Source organism: Varanus komodoensis, unplaced genomic scaffold (genome assembly GCF_004798865.1).
Source record: "Varanus komodoensis strain SLA01 unplaced genomic scaffold, ASM479886v1 scaffold16, whole genome shotgun sequence".
In the NCBI taxonomy this organism is placed as follows: Eukaryota; Metazoa; Chordata; class Lepidosauria; order Squamata; family Varanidae; genus Varanus; species Varanus komodoensis.
Window position 1 is genome coordinate 5143504 of NW_025335468.1, and position 19367 is coordinate 5162870.

Genomic DNA, 19367 nt, shown 5'->3' on the forward strand with positions numbered 1-19367 from the left:
ACCAAAACCTGATAATTTTCAGCCCCTGAAGGAGGACATTTCCAAAACGCATAGGGTGGCAATAAAACTTTTTTCAGCGGCACTTGGCATTTATTTTTCTCCCATTTGCTTCTTATGCCTTCCCCTCTAACTTGATTACTAAGAGCTAGGGAGACCCCCACTTTCTTTCTCTTATTTGAAAGCATCTTACCAAGGGAGTTGGGGATTCCGCTTAACAAATTTCCTGAGAGATCCAGCTCTGTGCAACTAAGCAGATTTCCGATATCTTCAGGAAGGGATTCCAGTGCATTTTCGGAAAGGTCCAGTCTCTGCAGTGCCACCAGCTCCCCTATGCTCTGTGGCAGACCTGTAAGTTGGTTCTTCATGGCAGAGAAGAATGTCAGCTTGGTGAGCTGGCCAAAATTCTCTGGCAGCTGCTGCAAGCTGTTGTGACACACCAGGAGACAGCTGAGGTTGGCCAGCTCAGTAATACAGGGTGGCAATGCCACAAAGGTATTGAAGCTGAGATCGAGATGAGTAAGGCAGCTTAATTCCCTGAACCTCTGTGGCAAGGATGCCAGCAGTCCTCTTTGGCTGGCACCAAATTCATCCCTGGTGTGACCTCCTGAAGCCAGAAAGGAAAGATGCAGGAAGAGCATATTTACTAAAATTACAGGTGATTATTCTTATCACAATGATTTATATTACCTGGCCTCACATACTGTAAACACATCCACTTCCTATGAAAGGACATGGAAGACTGGATGATTTATTGGAAAGCATAGAAAGGATTTGGGGAAGGAAGACACTTAAAAGGAACGACACACTGTAGTTAAGGGAATTTGCTCTGCATCTTTTGTTTTCAGACTCTGTGGTATTTAGAGTGCTGGACTGGGGATCTGGGAGACTGAGGTTGTAGTCCCTGCTCAGCCATGAAGTCCACTGGGTGACACTGGGCCAATCATAGACTCTTGTCCTAACCTCCTTCAAAGGGTTGCTCTTGGGTAAAAAGGAGAGGAGAATCTTGTAAGCTGACCTGGGTTCCTTGTAAGAGGAAGAAAGGAAGGGTATAAATATAATAATTATTATTATGCAGGTATATATCATACACACAGAGCCATTTTTTTGGCCTCCTGCCATAATCAGGGGCACCCTCTGACATCCCAAGATAATAAAATGAGGATGCCAAAGCTGCAAAATAACTATTTTTGCTACACAATTTTCTATTATTGGATATGACAAGTATGAACATACTATTCTGTTCATATTAAAGGTTGCCAGCCAAGCAGGTTATTATCAATATATGTTAAAGACATAGCTTTTAGAAGCTTTACATCAGCCATCCCCAGCCCACCAGATGGAGTTGGATTTTAAGTTCTATCATCTCCACCAGTATGGTCAATGGCCGTGGTGCCTGGGTATAATGGAAGTCGCAGTCCAACATGTCTGGAGAGCACCAGATTGGGAAAATCCACTCTGTAAAGCACTGAACACTTTCTAAAATAGGACCTAAGCATTAAGCACATGCTCACACTGCATATTGAAGCACATATGGCTGATTTCAACAGGATTGCCAATTTCTACCATGATTTTTTTTTACATATTGCTCAGAACTAATAGCGTGATTCCTATGAGCATATACTTAGATGTAAGTTTATTCAATTTGTTATATTTATATCCCAGCTTTCTTCCTTCCAAGGAACTCAAGGCAGCTTACATAAATTTCCTCCTCCTCTGTCTTACTCTCACAACAATTTTGTGAGGTAAGTTGGGTTGAGAGTCTGTGACAAGCCCAAAGTCACCCAGTGAACTCCATGGCTGAGTGGGGACTAGAACCCACATTGCTCTAGTTCCAGCCCTGCACTCTTAACTGCTACAACACACTGGCTCTCAATAGAATGGAACTGATTGCAATGACACTTACTCCCAGGTACATCACATTTCAGCCCCATATATTGCAATCTGAAGATGCAGGGAGGGTTAGAGTCCGAAGTTAGAAAGACAAATGGGGCACATATGGAAGATGACAAACCTATTCTTCTACACTTCAACAAAACAGACATTTTAAACGTGCACTGCATCTCAAGTTCCATTTCACATCCAGCACAGGGGCAAGGTGACCAAGGGTCATTTTTCTGATAGTGCCATGAGGATTTTGTCTCCACAACTGAATGCAGAACTTACTTTGCTCTTGGATATTTAAGCAGGATAAAGCAGAGCCATAAAGCATAACAATCAGTACAAAGATCTAAGCAAAATTTAATGCACCACACACACACTTATTAACCCAACCCTAATAGACTCATTAAGGGCAATTTTTGCACGCTCACAGATATCAAGCTATTGGCACAGGATGTCATGTTCAAATAGAAGCCCTGTTAAGGATCACAAAGCAATCTCACTGGCGTCACTGTTGAAGCAAGAATCCATTCCAAGCCAACTTGGAGAAGATTCGAAGAAAAATAACCTGTTATTTGTTCAGCTGAACTAAAGAAATTTTCCTTGTGGAAATCAAGAAAACCTTGAAGATTAGTTCTCCAAAAGAGTGGCGTTGTATGTCCATATGGCTTTCTGTCATGAGTGTGAGAGTGAACAGATAATGGAGTTCTTGTCATCTCAGGAAAAAATCTGTTTGTTCTTCGCTATGAGTGAGTCTAGCCCCCTTCCCCAAATAAGCAGGTGTTCTTTCTCCACCTTGAAAGAGTATGTTTCTTCATGCGGTGTGTGCGTGAGTTTTTCTGTTTTCTCCCGCCATCCCCCAAACCAAAAAGGTGTGGGTGCACATACACACATTTAAGAGATTCTGTACCCCTCCCATAACGAGCCAGTTCTGTAGCACTATCCACAGAGCTTCCTCAAAAGTCCAAGCTTGCCCACAAGGTTTCCTGATCTAAATGGACAGAGAAATGTATAAACAGCCAGAGGGAAAAAAAATAAAAAAACAGCAAGCACACAGTTACCTTTGAGCACGAGGGATTTCAGGCCCTTCAGCGTAGGAATCTTCGTCAGCGCAGAAGTGATGGAGGTCTCATTGCAGCTCAGCCTCAAGAACTCCACTTGTTCTACTTCATCCCTCCTTGCCTCAAAGAGCTTGAGGAACAGGTGACAGCCCTCTGTGTAGACGTCTAAGTTGAGCCGGTTGCCGGCCAAGCAGGAGCTATGTGGCTCCACAGCCCCCAAGGCACCCTCCTCCAGAGGGTCCCCGAGCTCCTGCAGCCCTGCCATCTTCGGGTGTTATATTGCCGCAGGCTGCTCATGTTCTGACTTGCCAGCCAAACAAAGTGTTGGTGGTACCACAAGTAATTAAAATGAACGATGGAGGAAAGAAGCAGTCTCTGGAAAGAAAGGGGGGGGGGAAGGCAACCACAAATTCAAATTTCTTTTCAGGCCCTAATCCCCATCCCCAACACATCGATAGCACTAGAGGCTTCCTATGAATTTTTCTCTTTTACACTGGGGGTACCCACGGGATTGCTGCCTGTGAGAATGAGAGAGTATTTACAGATTTACAGGTAGTTTCTCTCATGACAGCATGACATGTCCCCTTCCACACAACTATGACCACTGCGGTCCCTGATATGAGGGGTCACATACTTCCAGGAACTGTGGATGAAGAGCCAACTTGTGCCTAAAGAAGGGCACGAAGAGCTCAGTGCTTATAAGCACATATTACTTTAAAAATGCAGTCGAGTCGCAACAACATCCCACAATTCTCAGCATTCTCGATGCAGCCCCCTTAGCGGGTAGCCGACCTTCCACCCACCCACTTCTCGCTGTGGGCCTGAACAGGCCCGGTTATTTTCCCCTTCGTATAACCAATCCTTATTAGTTTTTCATTCAGCAGTTCGATGGCTGTTAAAAAAACCACCTGAACTAACGTCTTGCCTCTGGCTATTTTACGACACTTACCGTAACTCCAAACAAGACAGGCCGGAACGTCGTTCCCCCTTACTCGCAGATGGCTGGGGATGGGTTGTGATCTCTCCGCAAAGAGGAAAGGCAACTCTGCATGTGCTCAAAGGTACTTTAGCAAAGCTTTTGCAGAACTGACCTGGGACACTGAAAATCCGTTCCTGCGTAACCCTAACGCTGTAACATAAGATCCACTGATGTCGGCGGAACAACTTTCTGATTATCGCGCTTAGGATCAGCGTTTTGAGCAACGGAGGAAAGAAAACTCTGCAGGAAGTTTTCAGGAAGCGAGCAGAAAACTTGCCCCGAAGAAAGCGGTCACGTGCGGTTTTTCGTCCCTCCTCAATCTCCCCAAAGAAGTTTCCATTAAAACACACCGCCCAGTCCGATTCAGTCAACTGCGGCACACCACCCTTTCCCCCTGTAAGGACGCTTACCCGGGCTGTGACAGCATATTCTGATCGTCGTCGGGGGGGTCTTAGTTACCCTGATCCTTACCCACCCCTAAAAGCCCATCGCTGATCTCGCTGGAAGGGTTAGCCCAAACAAGCGTGCTCGGGATCGCATCGGGAGAGTCACTCGTTGAAGTGCGACGATGGATCGCAGCGGTATCCCGAAAGTCGCGTTTTGCAAAGGGCCAAGTTCTTTCTCTTAAAGGGGCAGTTCACCACACGCTTTCCTCTGCACGTTCCTAACACCACATGCGTGCTTCTTCGGCGCGCTAAGGGTTACTCAGGGTGTTCCGCGAGGAGAGAAAGCGCCAACTTTGGTTAGCGGCGGGATTTCGTCCATTGTGATCTGTCGCTTCCCAACAAGCGCCAGACGCTATAATGTTTTAATAACACCGCTTTTCAGGTGGTAAGCGCCGAGTGGTAGATTTTTGCGGACGAAATTCCTTATTTACTGTATTTATATTATTTCTGTGCTGCCTACCCAAAGCCAGCCAAGGCGCTTTACAAGTATGTCAGAAAACCTTAATCTAGGAAAAGGTAATAAAATAGTAAAAAGAGAATTAAAAGGCAGATCAGATCAGAGAGTTCTTCAGTGTGTTAAGTTAAATTAATACTTAGTCTGTTCTCACTAGGAATAAAAATCCAGTTTCATCAAAACGGTTAACTCATTTTCCAAGCTGTAAAAGCGAGCTTAGTGAATAAAGTGTCATCAGGATGCTGAACTACAAAACTGAAAAATGACACCTGCAGGTCCTGTGTTATATATCATAAGGTATGTTTCCACAGGTGATGCATATTTGCAGCTTGTTGTGTGCTCACTATGCAAGTACATATTTCCTTCCTATTGCTAAAACAAAATGTTCCTTTTAGATGTTAGAATGATTATGTAACTGAAGTAAAACACAAAACTTATATTTGTTTAAACTGCAAAATAAAAGGCATAGAGACAGAAATGAATGGGATCCACAACATATGGTGTATCCTCATCCCCTAACACTACTGTTCTTTCCAAATAGACCTTAGCCAGCAGTACATGAATTACAACTTCCACTGACTTCTGCTAACATGGTCACTGGCCAGGAACGTAGTCCAAAACATCTAGAAGTTCCCAGGCTGGAGTTGTATGCTTTTAATTGCATACCTAGGTATTCCCCAATTTTATTTATTTATTTATTTAAAACATTTCTATGCCGCCCCATTCACCGAAGCCTCGGGCGGCTCACAAAATAAAATTAAAATATAATACATTCCAATATACAACAAATTAACAATATAAAATAAGTTGCCCTGGCCAGATAAAATAAGCAACTAATATTAACAATTAAAATGATGTTTAAATAAAAAGGTCTTCGCCTGGCGCCGAAAAACAAATAATGACGGCGCCAGGCGAACCTCTCTGGGGAGCGCATTCCATAGATTGGGCACCACTGCAGAGAAAGCCCTCCTCCGAGTACCTACCCTCCTAATTTCTTCACGGAGGGTTCCCGGAGAAGGGCCTCTCCCGCAGATCTCAAGGGGCGGGCGGGCGTATATGGATGTAAGCGCTCCTTCAGGTAACCAGAACCCAAGCCGTTTAGGGCTTTATAGGTCATCACCAACACCTTGAATTGGGCCTAGACTTCAATGGGAAGCCAGTGAAGCTGACGGAGGACTGGAGTCATGTGAACATAACACTCAGTCCCCGTCAGCAGCCTGGCAGCTCTATTTTGAACCAATTGAAGTATCCGGACCGTCTTCAAGGATAGCCCCACGTAGAGCGCGTTACAGAAGTCAAGGTGGGAAGTCACCAGCGCGTGTGTCACTGTCGCCAGGCAGTCGTACTCCAAGTAGGGGCACAGCTGGTGGATCAGCCGAAGCTGAAGGAAAGCGCTCCTCGCCAGTGCTGTCACCTGAGCTTCCAATGAAAGCTCTGGGTCGAGGAGCACTCCCAAGCTGCGGACCTTGTCCCTAAGAGGGAGTGCAACCCCATTCAGGACTAAGTTCAATTCACCCTCTCCGAAGCCCGATCCGCCAACCAACAGGACCTCCGTCTTGTCTGGATTGAGCTTCAGTTTATTGGCCCTCATCCAGCCCATTACCGCGGCCAGGCACTGGTTCAGTGCAGCCACCGCCTCACCTGGATTGGTGGAAAACGAGAGGTAGAGCTGGGTATCATCAGCGTACTGATGATTCCGCAGCCCACACCTCCTGATGACCTCTCCCAGCGGTTTCATGTAGATGTTGAACAGCAAAGGGGACAAAATGGACCCCTGCAGTACTCCATGGCATAGCTGCCATGGTGCAGAGCCATAGTCCCCCAGCACCACCTTCTGGAATCGGCCATTGAGATAGGAGCGGAACCACTGCAAAGCAGTGCCTCCGACCCCCAATCCCGCTAGCCTATCCAGAAGGATACCATGGTCGATGGTATCGAAAGCTGCTGAGAGGTCCAGGAGGACCAACAGGGACGCACTCCCCCTGTCCTTCTCCCTGCACAGGTGATCGTACAGGGCGACCAAGGCAGATTCAGTACCTTACCTGGTAATCTGAAGCCGGACTGAAATGGGTCCAGATAATCAGTTTCATCCAAGCTTGAGAGCTTGAGAGCTTCATCCAAGAAATTATAGATGCCTCAGGGCAACAAAAAAGATCAGGGGCCTGGAGTAGCTTCCCAGTGTTTAGGAACGACAACTGGGACTGTCCAGCTTAGTAAAAAAAGGCAAGTAAGGGGAGACATGATAGAGGTGTTTAAAATAATGCATGATGTGGACAAATAATGCATGATGTCCCCCCCCCCCCCGGAAAAACCCAGGGTCATCCCATTAAGCTGACTGGTGGAAGGTTTGGGTCAGATAAAAAGAAGCCCTTCTTCACACAGCATATAGTTAAACTATGGAATTAGCTGCCATGAGAAGTGCTGCTGGCCATCAACTGGGATGGCTTTAAAAAGGGATTGGACAGATTCATGAGGGAGAAGGCTATCAGTGGCTACTAGCCTTGCTAGCTTATGTGCTAATACTTTTACCAGAGGTGACCTGCCTGCATGCACCAGTTGCTGATGTACTTGGGCAAGAGGAAGTCTTGCACCCATCCTGCTTGAGATCCTATGGGCAGCTGGTTTGCCACTATGTGTAGAGTGCTGGAGTAGAGGGACCTTTGGCCTGATCCAGCATGGTTTTTCTTATGTTCTCAGTGGTCCCAGTTTAGGATTCACTCTCACTTAACCACCTGAGTTTATTATATATGCATTGTGTGATTAATTATGTGATTTGATCAGTGTTTGAAATGATACTTAGGTTGCCTTTAAGAATTAAACCTTCCTCATTTATTTTAAAATGTTATAAATTACCCACTATTCACAAGGGATGCCAGAGTAATGTAAAATTGTAGGAAGATAAAAGTTTACATACAGATGCACCCTTGATAGTGTAATTATGGTTGCTATCCTTCCTAAACACATTTACTAGGGAGTGACCACCACACATCAAGATGTACTTTTAAGAATATGCTTTTCTAGGATTATGTCAATATTTATCATGGGCAGTGCTTTATAAACACACACAGGCAATACCTACATGGCATTTTTTTCTTACAAAGAATAGCTTTTTCTCTATTGTGAGTATAGGTTTAGAAAGTATCCTCAAACATTTGTAGCATGTTGTCCATCTGCAGTTTTCCACGAGTTGACAGGGAGTTCAGGCTAGGGTCATCTTTTGGCTCCAGGTTAAGACCTTTTTTGCCAAGGCTTGTAAAGACTTATCCGGATACCCAAGGCTTGAGCTCATCCATGTGTTTCACAGATACTTTCTTTGTGATTGTTTTTCAGCTGTTTTAACTTTTTAATGGCTGATGTGTATAACTTTTAAATGGTTTTTGATTTTACATTTTTAAATTGTATCGTATTATCTGTTTGATGGACTGTTGTAAACATCCCAGAGAGCTTCGGCTATGGTGTGCTGTAGAAATGGCTGCTGGTGATGACAGTCAGGGCTTCACCGGTGAAAAGCAGACAAAAAGACCTGTTAATATAAGAAAATATTTCAACTTACAGTGCATGACTACATATTACTATTCAGAAATAAGTCCCATTGAATTCAGCTGGAATTACAGAGGATCGCAGCGTTACTGGATGTTAGCGAAGGCCAGCACAGTCCTATGCGTACTGAATCAAAATCAAGCTGCGCCGTGTTCCGCGCGACACACGCGCATAGACGCGCGCCTAGAAGCCGCTGCTACCCATGCGAGCCCTGATTGGCTGTGGCTTGCACCCAATAGCAAACGCAGTTGTTGGAAGGTGCAGGGAAGAACCTTGCGCGGTAGGTCCCGCCCTTTCCTTTCCGCTGTCGCCGTGGTAGAGAGCGCACGTCCTGTGGCCTGGCCTTGCACGAAGCACGCGCTCAAGTAAGTCGGGTCGGTGGGCTCCTCACATTTCCCCGCTTCCCGTTGTAGTGGGCGCGTCTAGAACATGGGCAGGTTTTTTCCTGTTCGCGGCGTGGGCCTATCTGGTAGTGGTCAGGATCAGCTGATGCCCACGCGGGAAGGGGTGAGGAATGAGATGGCGGCCATGTGCCTTCGGAGTCGGCCTGGAGAGGGCCTATATGGGAAAAGAGTCAGTTGTCACAGTGGCTTGTGAAAAGTGCAGAGGTGTCGGGGTGTTGCAAGAATTAAAGTCTACGAACTGGTCAGGAGGAACAAATGCTTTGGAAGCCCGACGTATAGCAGGGCAGATAGAGCAGGAAGGGGATCTTTCCTAATATTTCCTATAAAAGAAACGAGGAATCGTAGAGAACGTTTGCTTTAAAATTGTTATATAGTACTGCAATATTATATTAAAAAAGCGGATACATTTTTTTTGGAAGGAGAGGAAACTACGGTTAATGTTTAGCAAGCAAACTAGTGAGAGGCTGCCTCCCTTTCCTAGCTGATTTTGACGTTGTGAAGTTTACATTTAAAAACTGCTTGCCGTGTAATTTTGTTTTCCATGAAGATCAGACCCCTCCCCCCCGAAATGAATTAATTCTAACTTAAGGACAGTCGATTGCTGAAGAAACACTCAGTACGATTTGGAGATGTGATAACAATATACAGTTCCCTTGAGGAATTCGTTTAGAAAAATGAACAAACAGCTTTTTACAGATATTGCTTCTCTTTCCAATATCCTCCTTTAAACTTGTATTTCATAGACGTTTAGTCCCAAATAGAAGCATTTTGCATCATCTGCTTCCTGACTCTTTAAAAAATAAAAGTCAAAGTAGTGATGTCAAATGTTGAGTCTAAGACCTTATGCAAATGAGAAATTGGTTTTACTAATTGCATTCGATTCTGCCCTGTAACGGTGAAGGTTTATTCAGTTGATGTGCCAAGTGTAGGATACCAGACGGTAGCTCCTAGGTGTAGCCAAAATTATGGGGATCCTATTCATATTACCCTGGAAGTTGAGGCAGTATCACTGATCTTTAAACCAGCTGGCCTATTGTATTTGATATCTGTAAAAAAGAGCATTTGATGGAAGTCATATGAGTAAGCATGGGCTAAATGTTTACGAAGTCACCTTTCTTTTTCCAGGATGCGATACATTGCAGCTTTCCTTCTTTCTGTTCTTGGAGGCAATGGGTCTCCAAACAAACAAGACATAAAGAAAATCCTTGACAGTGTAGGCATTGAGACAGATGATGAACGCCTAAGCAAGGTGAGTTGTAGATGTGTAATGTAGCACAAAAGGTATTCTTGTTTGACTCTGCTGTAAGTGACACTTTTAGATTCAGAGGGAAGGATGCTTATATCTTGGACCACTTCCTCTGTGAGACAGACAACTGTTTCTCTTGGCTGCATTCATCTAATTATCAACTGTGTGAAATTCAGGATTACATAATTTTGGGGGAGAATAATGAAACAGTTTTTTCTGGATACTTTCTGCGTGCTGTAACCCACCTTGTTGGGGGTTTCAATGTCCAGAATTAAGATAAATTGGAATAACTGTAATGCTGTACATTCTGTAGCCCTGAGCATAAATTGCTCAAAGACATTTTTCTCATCAGGCATTTCAATACAGTGAGTTAGATTAAACTAATAAGGTAGTGATTTTTAACTGCTGAGAAGTAAGCCCTATTGGCACTTACTTCATGATAAATAAGAATAGGATTATGGCAAAACATTGTTGCTTTTAGACCCAATTGAAATTAGTGGGTTTTAAGTAATTCATCAATTTCTCATATATTTTCAGTGGGTTGAAGTAAGACTATCTTAGTTGGGATCCAACCCTTTGTATGTAGTGGGAAATAAATTAATTGAATGCTTATTATTCATTAATAAAAAGGCATAATTGTGCTCCACTGAGTTTTAGAACTGCTTATCTGATGCTTATATTTCCCCTTCCAGCAAAGGCCCCCAAAATATGTAATAGTTTCCCTTGTATATACAATGAATATTTAGCTTCAGATATACATTTAATATAAATACGAATGCTGCAATGTAATTATAATAATGGTGCAGTGTTACATCCAGCCATCTACTACCATAGGGAAACATAGAGCCCACACTGTGACTGTGAAAAGCTTTCCAACATCACTTGAATATCATGTCTTAAATAAATCATAGCAGCTTGTACCTTGTGCTGGATGGCTTTTAAATATTCGAGCTGTGACCACAGCTTGCTGTGTTGACAGTCATAATTCTAAACCAGGCCATGGGTTATACAAGAGTTGTTCAGCCCTATGGGTTTGGATCCATGACAAAGCACAGTTGCAGCCTATATCTTCAGAACAGCTACCTGCATATACTATAGCTCACCATGCTTTAAATAAGACATTGTGGGCTGTTTGAGTGAACCAGCCCAATAAGCAGAAGAGAAAATGGACAGCTGTGCAGACTTGTGTAGTGTAGGAAAAAAGCATTTCACTGGGTATCGCCAAAATTAAGTACAGCAAGCTACAATCTTTCTGTCTTAATTCTTTTAGCATAACCTTGTGAAACAAAAGTACAGTGGTACCTTGGCTCACGAACTTAATCCATTCCAGACTCTCTTAATGACCCAAATTGCTCATGAGCCAAGTTAAATTTCCCCATAAGGTTCAGTGTAAATGAGGTTAATCTGTTCTTTAACTTTTTTTAATCAGAAAAACATGAAGAAACAAAGTGACAAAGAACAACAAAGATCACGGCCATGTCCCTGCCCCCCAGCACGACCGCACCCATCATTCCAGAGTGCTGGGTGAGGAGAGACTGGTGTGAATGCAGGTGTGCTCCGGGGTGGGTGCGATCGTGCTGGGTTGGAGATGGCCGAGATCTCGGTTGCGCTCCCGCAGGAAAGACAGGCGTGATCTCGGCCATCTACCCCCGACCCCCAGCATGATCGTGGCCATCTCCCCACTCGGGGGTGGGGGGTGAGGAGATGGCCGCAATCGCCATCGCCACCCAATGCGGAGTTCGCGACTGAGTCAAAATTTTTATGAAATTTTTGTTTGCGACCCTATTCGGTCATTAGCTGAGACGTTTGTAAGCTGAGGTACCACTAATACATGAACACCTTTTTTGCATTCAGAGTTAATTAAATGCAACATTCAAACCATTTGGCCTGACTCTGTAGCAGTTCAAGTTATTTCTTGTTACTCCAACTTTCCTTCTCCCTTTTAGTCACTTTGTGCTGGACTTTAGTGAACAAAGGTTGTATCTATTCCCAAAGACCAGCTCAAACTGAGACTCACATTTGAGGGAAGTGTGAGACTCACCCTTTGAGGGAAGTTGGGGTAGTTTCTGTTGCCTGGAATAGGAACAACTATCTTTTCATGATGTGTTTGCAGTTCATGCAGAACTCTGAAGGAGGATCTTTCTTGTGCATGTACAGCAGGAGAGGTTGTCAGGCAACCTGTGTTGTTCCCTAGATCGAACAAAACTATCTTTAAAAAGGAGGTTGGTTTCATGTGGGGGTAACATTTGATTTTTGTCCTACTTGTGGGTTTCCTGTGGGCAGCTGGTTGGCCACCGTGAACAGCATGGTGGACGAGATGGTGTGGCACTCTTCGTTCTTATGAAATCATGCCAGTTGATTATTAGAATGTTGCATTTTTCTGTTTATAAAAACAACTCATTGGAATGTATGACTCAAATGGGAATCCATGCAAAAGTCACAGTACAACATGTTTAATAAAGGATATTTTAACCTTTCTAAACTAGCTGTCAGAAAAGTGCCTTGGGATCACTATATTTTTCTTTAAGTACAGCTTCAGTAATACATACGAGGTTGTCTAAAAGTTCACTGTGGCACAGTGCAACTTCTGTAGGGAAACAAGGCCAATTGTTTATAGAAAGTGTATTGAACTCACTTTTTCAGTTTTGGGGCCCCAGATTGTTAGTTTACATTAAGAATGTGGGTAATGCAACAACTGTTAACTCATCTCAGCCTAACAGTGAAAGAGATACATATCCCACCATTAAGATGTGCAATATCAGGTTTTGCAAAAATCCAGCAGAATGGTGTTTTTTCAAACAGAATGATCTGCTGTTCAGAAGCAAGTATTCTGTTGTCTTGTATACAAATAGCATATTTCATAACTGATGGTGGTTGTCAGAACCTTAAAAGGAAAATTTGAACTTTTTTCCCCATAGACTTGCATAGGAGCATGCTCTTATCTTTGTTCACGTATTTGCTAGCTCTTAATGGATATTGCCAAATTAAAAGTTTAGAGGTTCCTTAAATAAAACATTCAGAAGAAACAACATTTATGCAGCATTACGTTTGTGTATTGTACTGTTTTGAGCTTGGTTCTGTATAATGTTGCAGGCCCCTTGTTTAGAATCCATCTCCCATTTTCATCTTCATTTTAGTTGCATCCAGTAAGACAGATATCCGGGGCTTACCTCCAAAAACAGCTTGTCTGGTTGTGGATCCTTTAACCTAACTCAGAAGCAGCAGCAACACATGCACATATGTGATTAAGAAAAATAACTAAATAGGCTAGGGACAGGTTTGGGGCATGATGGAATAAAGCCTAGCTAGCCGACAGTAATACAAGCAGAGCAACTATTAATAACTCTGTTTTAGTTGGGGTGCATTTATAAGTGTCTGCATGAAAACTTACTTAGTTAAAAACAAAGGAAAGGACAAGAATGAAGGTACTTACATTGTGAATCCTATTGCCCCTCTTTCTTTTCATTTGACTTGGGAAGCATAACTTATGGGGATTGATATTACAGGTTGCAGAGGGAATCCCGTGCCCTGGGAATTCCATGTTTTGAATATTGGGTGCAGTGTACACATTAAATAAATAAATAAATAAATAAATAAATAAATAAATAAATAAATAATATCTTTTGTGAAGATAGCACATCTGAGTGCTTCTCTCCTCCCTGGCCATACACATCCTAACATGGTTTTAGTGAGTGTGGGATATGAAGCATTCCATCCTTTAGTTCATTACTCTTAGAAGATTTCTTAGATAATGCGTTCCTTTTTTCCACAGGTCATTAATGAGCTGAATGGGAAAAATGTTGAAGATGTTATTGCTCAAGGTAAGTTAAATGTCAGGAATGGTTTGGGAAGGGAACATAGTGATACCTTCAACATTGAAGGCATCAACTGAGAACATACAACTCACTTGAGAGGCTTCTGACTATCTTGGTTACATCATGCCAACGCAAAATGTGTTGGTGTGCATTCAGTGACCTGATTTGGGTGGTACTGGTTGACCCAACTCAGATGTTCATGGGCACCATGGCTTATCATGGGTTTAGCTCACAGTGAATTGCACTATATTGTCTGAACCAGTCAGTATGCCCTTCTGCAATGAAAAAGAATGTTTGGAGTCAAGCAGGGGAAAGGATATCATTAGATTGCAAAGTGATGCTTCTTGGCTTACCTACCTTTTGCACTTTACTCTGGTTCCTAAATGATTCCACTACATCCCACTGAAGGTTAGATTGTGACCTAAACCCACACTTTCAGAGTTCCCATGGCACAACTGAAGAAGGAAAAAGAATTGTGGACAACAGGCTAAATATGAGCCAGCAATGAGATGCAGCTGCAAGAAGGGCAAAACTTGGGATGCATTAATAGAAGTAGTATTTGCAAATCATGAAAAGTAGTAGTTCCCCTATACTCCTTACTAGTCAGACCTCATCTGGAATGCTGTGTCTAGTTCTGGGCACCAAGATTTAAGAAAGATGCAGGAAAAAATAGGGTCCAGAGGAGGGCAATAAAACGGAAGTTTGGAAACACTTGCCTGATGAGGAGAGACTGAGAGAACTGGGTATGTTCAGCCATGAGAACAAAAGATTGAGGGGGAACATATTCTATAAGTACCTCAAAGGCTGTCACAAAGAGGAAGGACAAGATCTCCTCTTGCTGATACCAGCATGTAGGACACAGAATAATTAACTCAAGCTGCAACAACCCAGATTCTGGCTAGGTATCAGGAGAAGTTTCCTCACTGTTGGCAATAGACAGTGAAACCAGCACCCCAGAGAGGTAGCGGGCTTTCCCACACTAGAGACATTAAAAAAGAAACTGGACAACTATCTGAATGGGATGGTGTAGATTGGTGTCCTGCAAGAGCAAGGGGCTGGACCTAATGGCCATCATGACTCCTTCCAACTCTAGCATTCTGTGAACTCCTGTGCAGGAGCTGGATATGCAAAATGGTGGCTGCGTGCACACACTGCCTTGTCGTGACAGCCTTGCCATGCTTTTTTAGTCCACTGTGGGCTATCATGTGAACCGGGCTATTAATTTTAGAACCCTCAAGCAATCATTTTGTAGGAAAGTCCATTATTGGAACAAGAGTGGAAGTTGCCACACTGAAACACTTGGTGCTTCTTTGTACTCTAAAAGTACCACCAGTTGCCATATTGTATCTTGTCAAGATCTAAATGACTAAAACTGGTCACACAGCTGCTGTGCCACAGTGTTTCATTCTGGAATTATCAAATGGCCAAATGTCAGTCACTTCTCTTTATGGAGACCAGCCTCACCGACCATTATCAACAAATATATGTATTATTTATGGAATATTCTGTGAAATGTAACATGTCCATCCTAATACCCACAGGTTCATGCTGGTATTTGCTGGGTTTCGCTGGTGGACTATATTACTTTGGGAAACTTTCATAAAAACAGGCGTGCACTGTTGCCTATCCATATGGAAGGTGTTCTCAACATATAGAAAAAGTTAGCTTTGATTTAATAAAAATAAATGCTAATGTTAATGTGGGCTGAACAGTTTTTTCAAAGCAAGGTTTATCTCCTATTTTGATGTGTGGCTATTCATAAGAAATGTATGTGCTTCTGTTACTGCTTTACTAAATTCTTTCTACCTGGTGCTTTGCCTCCAAATTACACAACTTGAAGCTCTCTGTCAAAGATTCTGTGGTTTGGGCTAGTTGTCAGGGATTGTGGGTGTTGTATTTTAAGATACCTGGAAAACATTAGGTTGTTTATCTCTGTGTCTACTGTATATTCAATAAATCACTTGGTGAGGTGCTAAAGATATGACACCACCTGGGGAAAAAACCTGGGGGGAGGGAACCATCTGAGTATCCTAAGGTCTTGCTTTTTTGTCCCAAACCACTATGTATAGGTCTGCTTAGACATTTCAGAATCCAAGATTCAGTATTGCCACCACTGAGCTTTTCTGCTAGACCTCTCTTGCCTTATTTGTTCTTTGCTTCCTTATTCATCTTGTTGAACTAGCAGCAAGACCTTAAGTTCACTTTAGGATGCTCTCCCCTTTTCTCACAGTATTCATCTTTCTGTTAAGTGAACTCGCTCCTTCCTAAGTGCTGCAAAATGCTTTGGCTTTGTCGTCTCTGCAATTCAAACAACTTTATCACCTTCCATTGTCGCTTCTGAGGCACCTCTATCCAGATCTCATTGGCAAAATTATTTAATCTGCTTGCCCATCCTCAAATCCAAGTATTGGCTTTAAGACCATGATTGTGTCTCATTTTTCTGTCATTTTCTGATGTTTTCTGTCTGTGACCTTCTTTAACTACTACACAAAGAAGGTCTGCTTATTTAAAAACATTACTGTCTTTATGCCTTTTATGTGTTTATGCCTTTCTAAATGTTTGAGTGGTGGCACCACTTTTCTTCCTATGAAGTCCTTACTTCCTCTTCCATGCTCATATCCCTTTACATCCAATGTTATATGTATTATCATCTCCTTACCTTCATTCATTATAGTGGCCCACCTTCCTGGTTTCATTATTGTCCTGTATAATGAGGTATCATTTAAATGGTGATGCCAAAAGAACAGCTACAGTAATAAATACAGCCCTATAATTAATCTTCTAATACTGTTAGTATAGGCGCAGTCTTCTGTGGGAGAACTGGCAAAGTTAGATCTGCTTAACAGTACTTAATTGGGGCCTGCATATCTATTTTTAAGGAAGCTTTAATACTTCTAAATGATGACTGACATTAAATGTACTTTGAGAATATGCTGAACTGGTTATAAAACATGTTTTCTCTTTTGACCCCAGGAACACCATGGGATTGTTTAGATTATGTATTCCTAGAAATAAAGAACATATTGCCACTGTTGAAATATTCACAGTGCTTATGAAAGCCAAGGGAAGTGGTATATTGCTAACTTCCCTGGAATAGCTGGCATTAATCAATAGCAAGTCTTCAAATCTCCAGGGTGCATCTATCATGTACTGTGCAACTTCAGAAATTACTCCTTGCCCCAGTTCTGGATTTGGCCTTATGCCACTCATGGAAACAGATTGGTTTCACCAGTGCATGCAGGGGAGCGGTTGGGAGTCACAGTTTTGATGGGCTTGGTTTAGATGATGAAATTAGACTGAGAGAACTTGAAGTTGTTGTTTCTGGCATTTGGTGTGGGACTGGTTGTCAACAGGAATTGCTCTAGAATTGGTGACATGGGTTCAAGGTCAACAACTAGAGGGTCTTGTGCCAAGGCTGGTCTTCCAGGAAGTCATCTACCAAGGCAGTTGCCAGGCCACTCAGAGTTTCTCCTCTTCCTGTCTTTGTCAGAAAGGTTTTTAATATATTCTTTTATCTGTTTTAGCTTTGTACTGTTCACCACTCTGGAATCTGCCTAGATATGGAACAGGACGCAAATCCTGTAAATAAATCAATACATATGATCTGGCCGGGGCAACTTCTTCTTCCTTCTCTTTCTCCTCCTATATTTTTATTTTATACTGATAATTTTAATTTTGTATTTGTAAATCAATGTATTTTTTTGTATTTTTATATTTAATGGTAATTTATTATGTACTATTGTATTTCAATGTATTTTATCATGTTGTAAGCCGCCCCGAGGTTTCGGCAAGGGGCGGCATAGAAATGTTATAATAATAATAATAATAATAATAATAATAATAATAATAATGTGGTGAGATTGAGGAGGTAGCCAAGGCTGTGGTAAATGGGGAACAGTGCAGAACTTGTCCAGTGCAGACTGATGCCTGACTCAGGAAGGGCCTTGCAGCAAATTTAGTTGCCAGGATTCTTCCTGGGTGCCTAAATGCGGCTTTTGTTTTTCCTGCCAAGGCTATTTCTACACACAGTGCTTCATTTTTCTGTGTTTCTATCAGGTCTCACCAAGCTTGCCAGCATGCCTGTTGGTGGGGGTGTAGCAGTCTCTGCTGGAGGTTCCGCTGCACCTGCTGCAGGTACTGCACCAGCTGCTGGTGAGTGTTTGTTTGTTTGATTTATATCTTGCTTCTTTTTAAAAAGAACTCAAAGTAGCTTACATTATTCTCCTACTGCTCTCAGTCTTAGTCCCACAGTAACAACCCTGTGAGGTAGGTTAGGCTGAGAGTCTGTGATTGATGCAACGTCATCCAGTTGGCTCCATGGCTGAGCAGAGACTAGAACCCAGATTGCTTGAGACCCAGTCCTGCACTCTTAACCACTACACCAAACTGGCTCTCTGTACAGAGTATGATATATCATGATTAAAAACCCAGCTAAACAAGCTGGGCTAACCTGCTGCAGGTAGGAATGGAGAAAGTTGATATTAACCTAAATTGTAGCATATAATTATCACAAAATAAATTGTTGACTGGCCAAAACATAGGATCCAATATTGCCTTGGTTAAACCTAGCCAGTTCCCATGCTCTTTCGGTAAAGAAAGCTTATCTTTGAAAAATTGAAAAAGCTGTATCACCAATTACACTTATAAAAATTTACAGAAAGGACATTTTAGTTGTTTAACGTTCAGATGGATCCTCCTCAGCTCTGATGTCCCATGCTTTCTCTGGTTGACATTTGGCCACATCCTTTTAGTCTTTCAATCTAGGTGACACTGTATATCAATGTAGAAAGTGGAACTTCAAAATAATTCACCTCTTCAAACACCATCCCAGGCATCCTAGTGTTCTCCTGATGTTTTGAGCTACAATTCTGATTATCTCTGCCCATCGGCCCTGCTGGCTGGCTGGCGCATACTAGAATTGTAGTCCAAACCATTAGCAGGGGTTTCAAGTTGCCTGTTCCTGTCCTATCCGGCTTGTATTTGAGTCTAAAGCAACTCAATGAAAGGCAACATCTGCCTTCAGCAATTCCAGTAGTGCTTTTGTGCAGATTTTTTTCTAACTCATAATTATTTGAACCACCTATTTCATGTTTAAGCCAAATAAGCATACAAATAGGTTGCTTTGAGGATTTCCAGCTAACTGTAAATTATTTTGTCTTTGCAGCAGAAGAAAAGAAAGAAGAAAAGAAAGAAGAGTCTGAAGAATCAGATGATGATATGGGATTTGGACTGTTTGACTAAAAACATCTTTGAGTTAGTCTGTAATAAATTTTTAAGATTATGCATTGTTGTGGCCTAATTTATGGGCATGAGCAGAAGAGGCATCATGCAAGAAACTTAGTTGCTTTGATATAATTATATCAAAGTTTTCTCTCTTGTGTTGCATTTTAAAGTATATGTTTCTTTTAAAATGGTCCTTTCCATTAAGACGAACCCTTCCATTCCTGGAGCTCATACTTGGCATTGTCATGGTCAGGTGTACTTGAACTGGGTTTAAGGAAGTATTTCAGTTCTTTGATACAGGTTGATTTTCTCAATATCATT

The 19367-nt window shown here is 42.4% G+C and overlaps 2 protein-coding genes across 9 annotated transcripts in view; one reads left to right on the forward strand and one right to left on the reverse strand.

The window, feature by feature from the left end:
- Nucleotides 1-4523, reverse strand: part of PIDD1 (p53-induced death domain protein 1) — a 26413-nt gene extending 21890 nt beyond the window's left edge. For 5 of the 8 annotated variants that reach the window (XM_044425819.1, XM_044425822.1, XM_044425820.1 and 2 more), the window contains exons 1-3: nucleotides 3889-4523; nucleotides 2940-3314; nucleotides 191-604 (exon numbers count right to left, since the gene is read on the reverse strand). In XM_044425819.1, coding sequence (XP_044281754.1) covers nucleotides 191-604; nucleotides 2940-3204 — 679 coding nt within the window. In that variant the 5' untranslated portion in view covers nucleotides 3205-3314; nucleotides 3889-4523. The remainder of the gene's footprint in view (nucleotides 1-190; nucleotides 605-2939; nucleotides 3315-3888) is intronic. The other 3 variants (XM_044425817.1, XM_044425815.1, XM_044425816.1) reach the window with 2 other exon arrangements.
- Nucleotides 4524-8626: 4103 nt separating this feature from the next.
- RPLP2 (ribosomal protein lateral stalk subunit P2) lies at nucleotides 8627-19104 on the forward strand. Its single transcript, XM_044425889.1, has 5 exons — nucleotides 8627-8723; nucleotides 9888-10011; nucleotides 13781-13829; nucleotides 17880-17975; nucleotides 18988-19104. The coding sequence occupies exons 2-5, from the start codon at nucleotides 9889-9891 to the stop codon at nucleotides 19062-19064; spliced, it is 345 nt and encodes a 114-aa protein (XP_044281824.1). The 5' UTR covers nucleotides 8627-8723; nucleotide 9888; the 3' UTR covers nucleotides 19065-19104.
- Nucleotides 19105-19367: the final 263 nt, after the last annotated feature.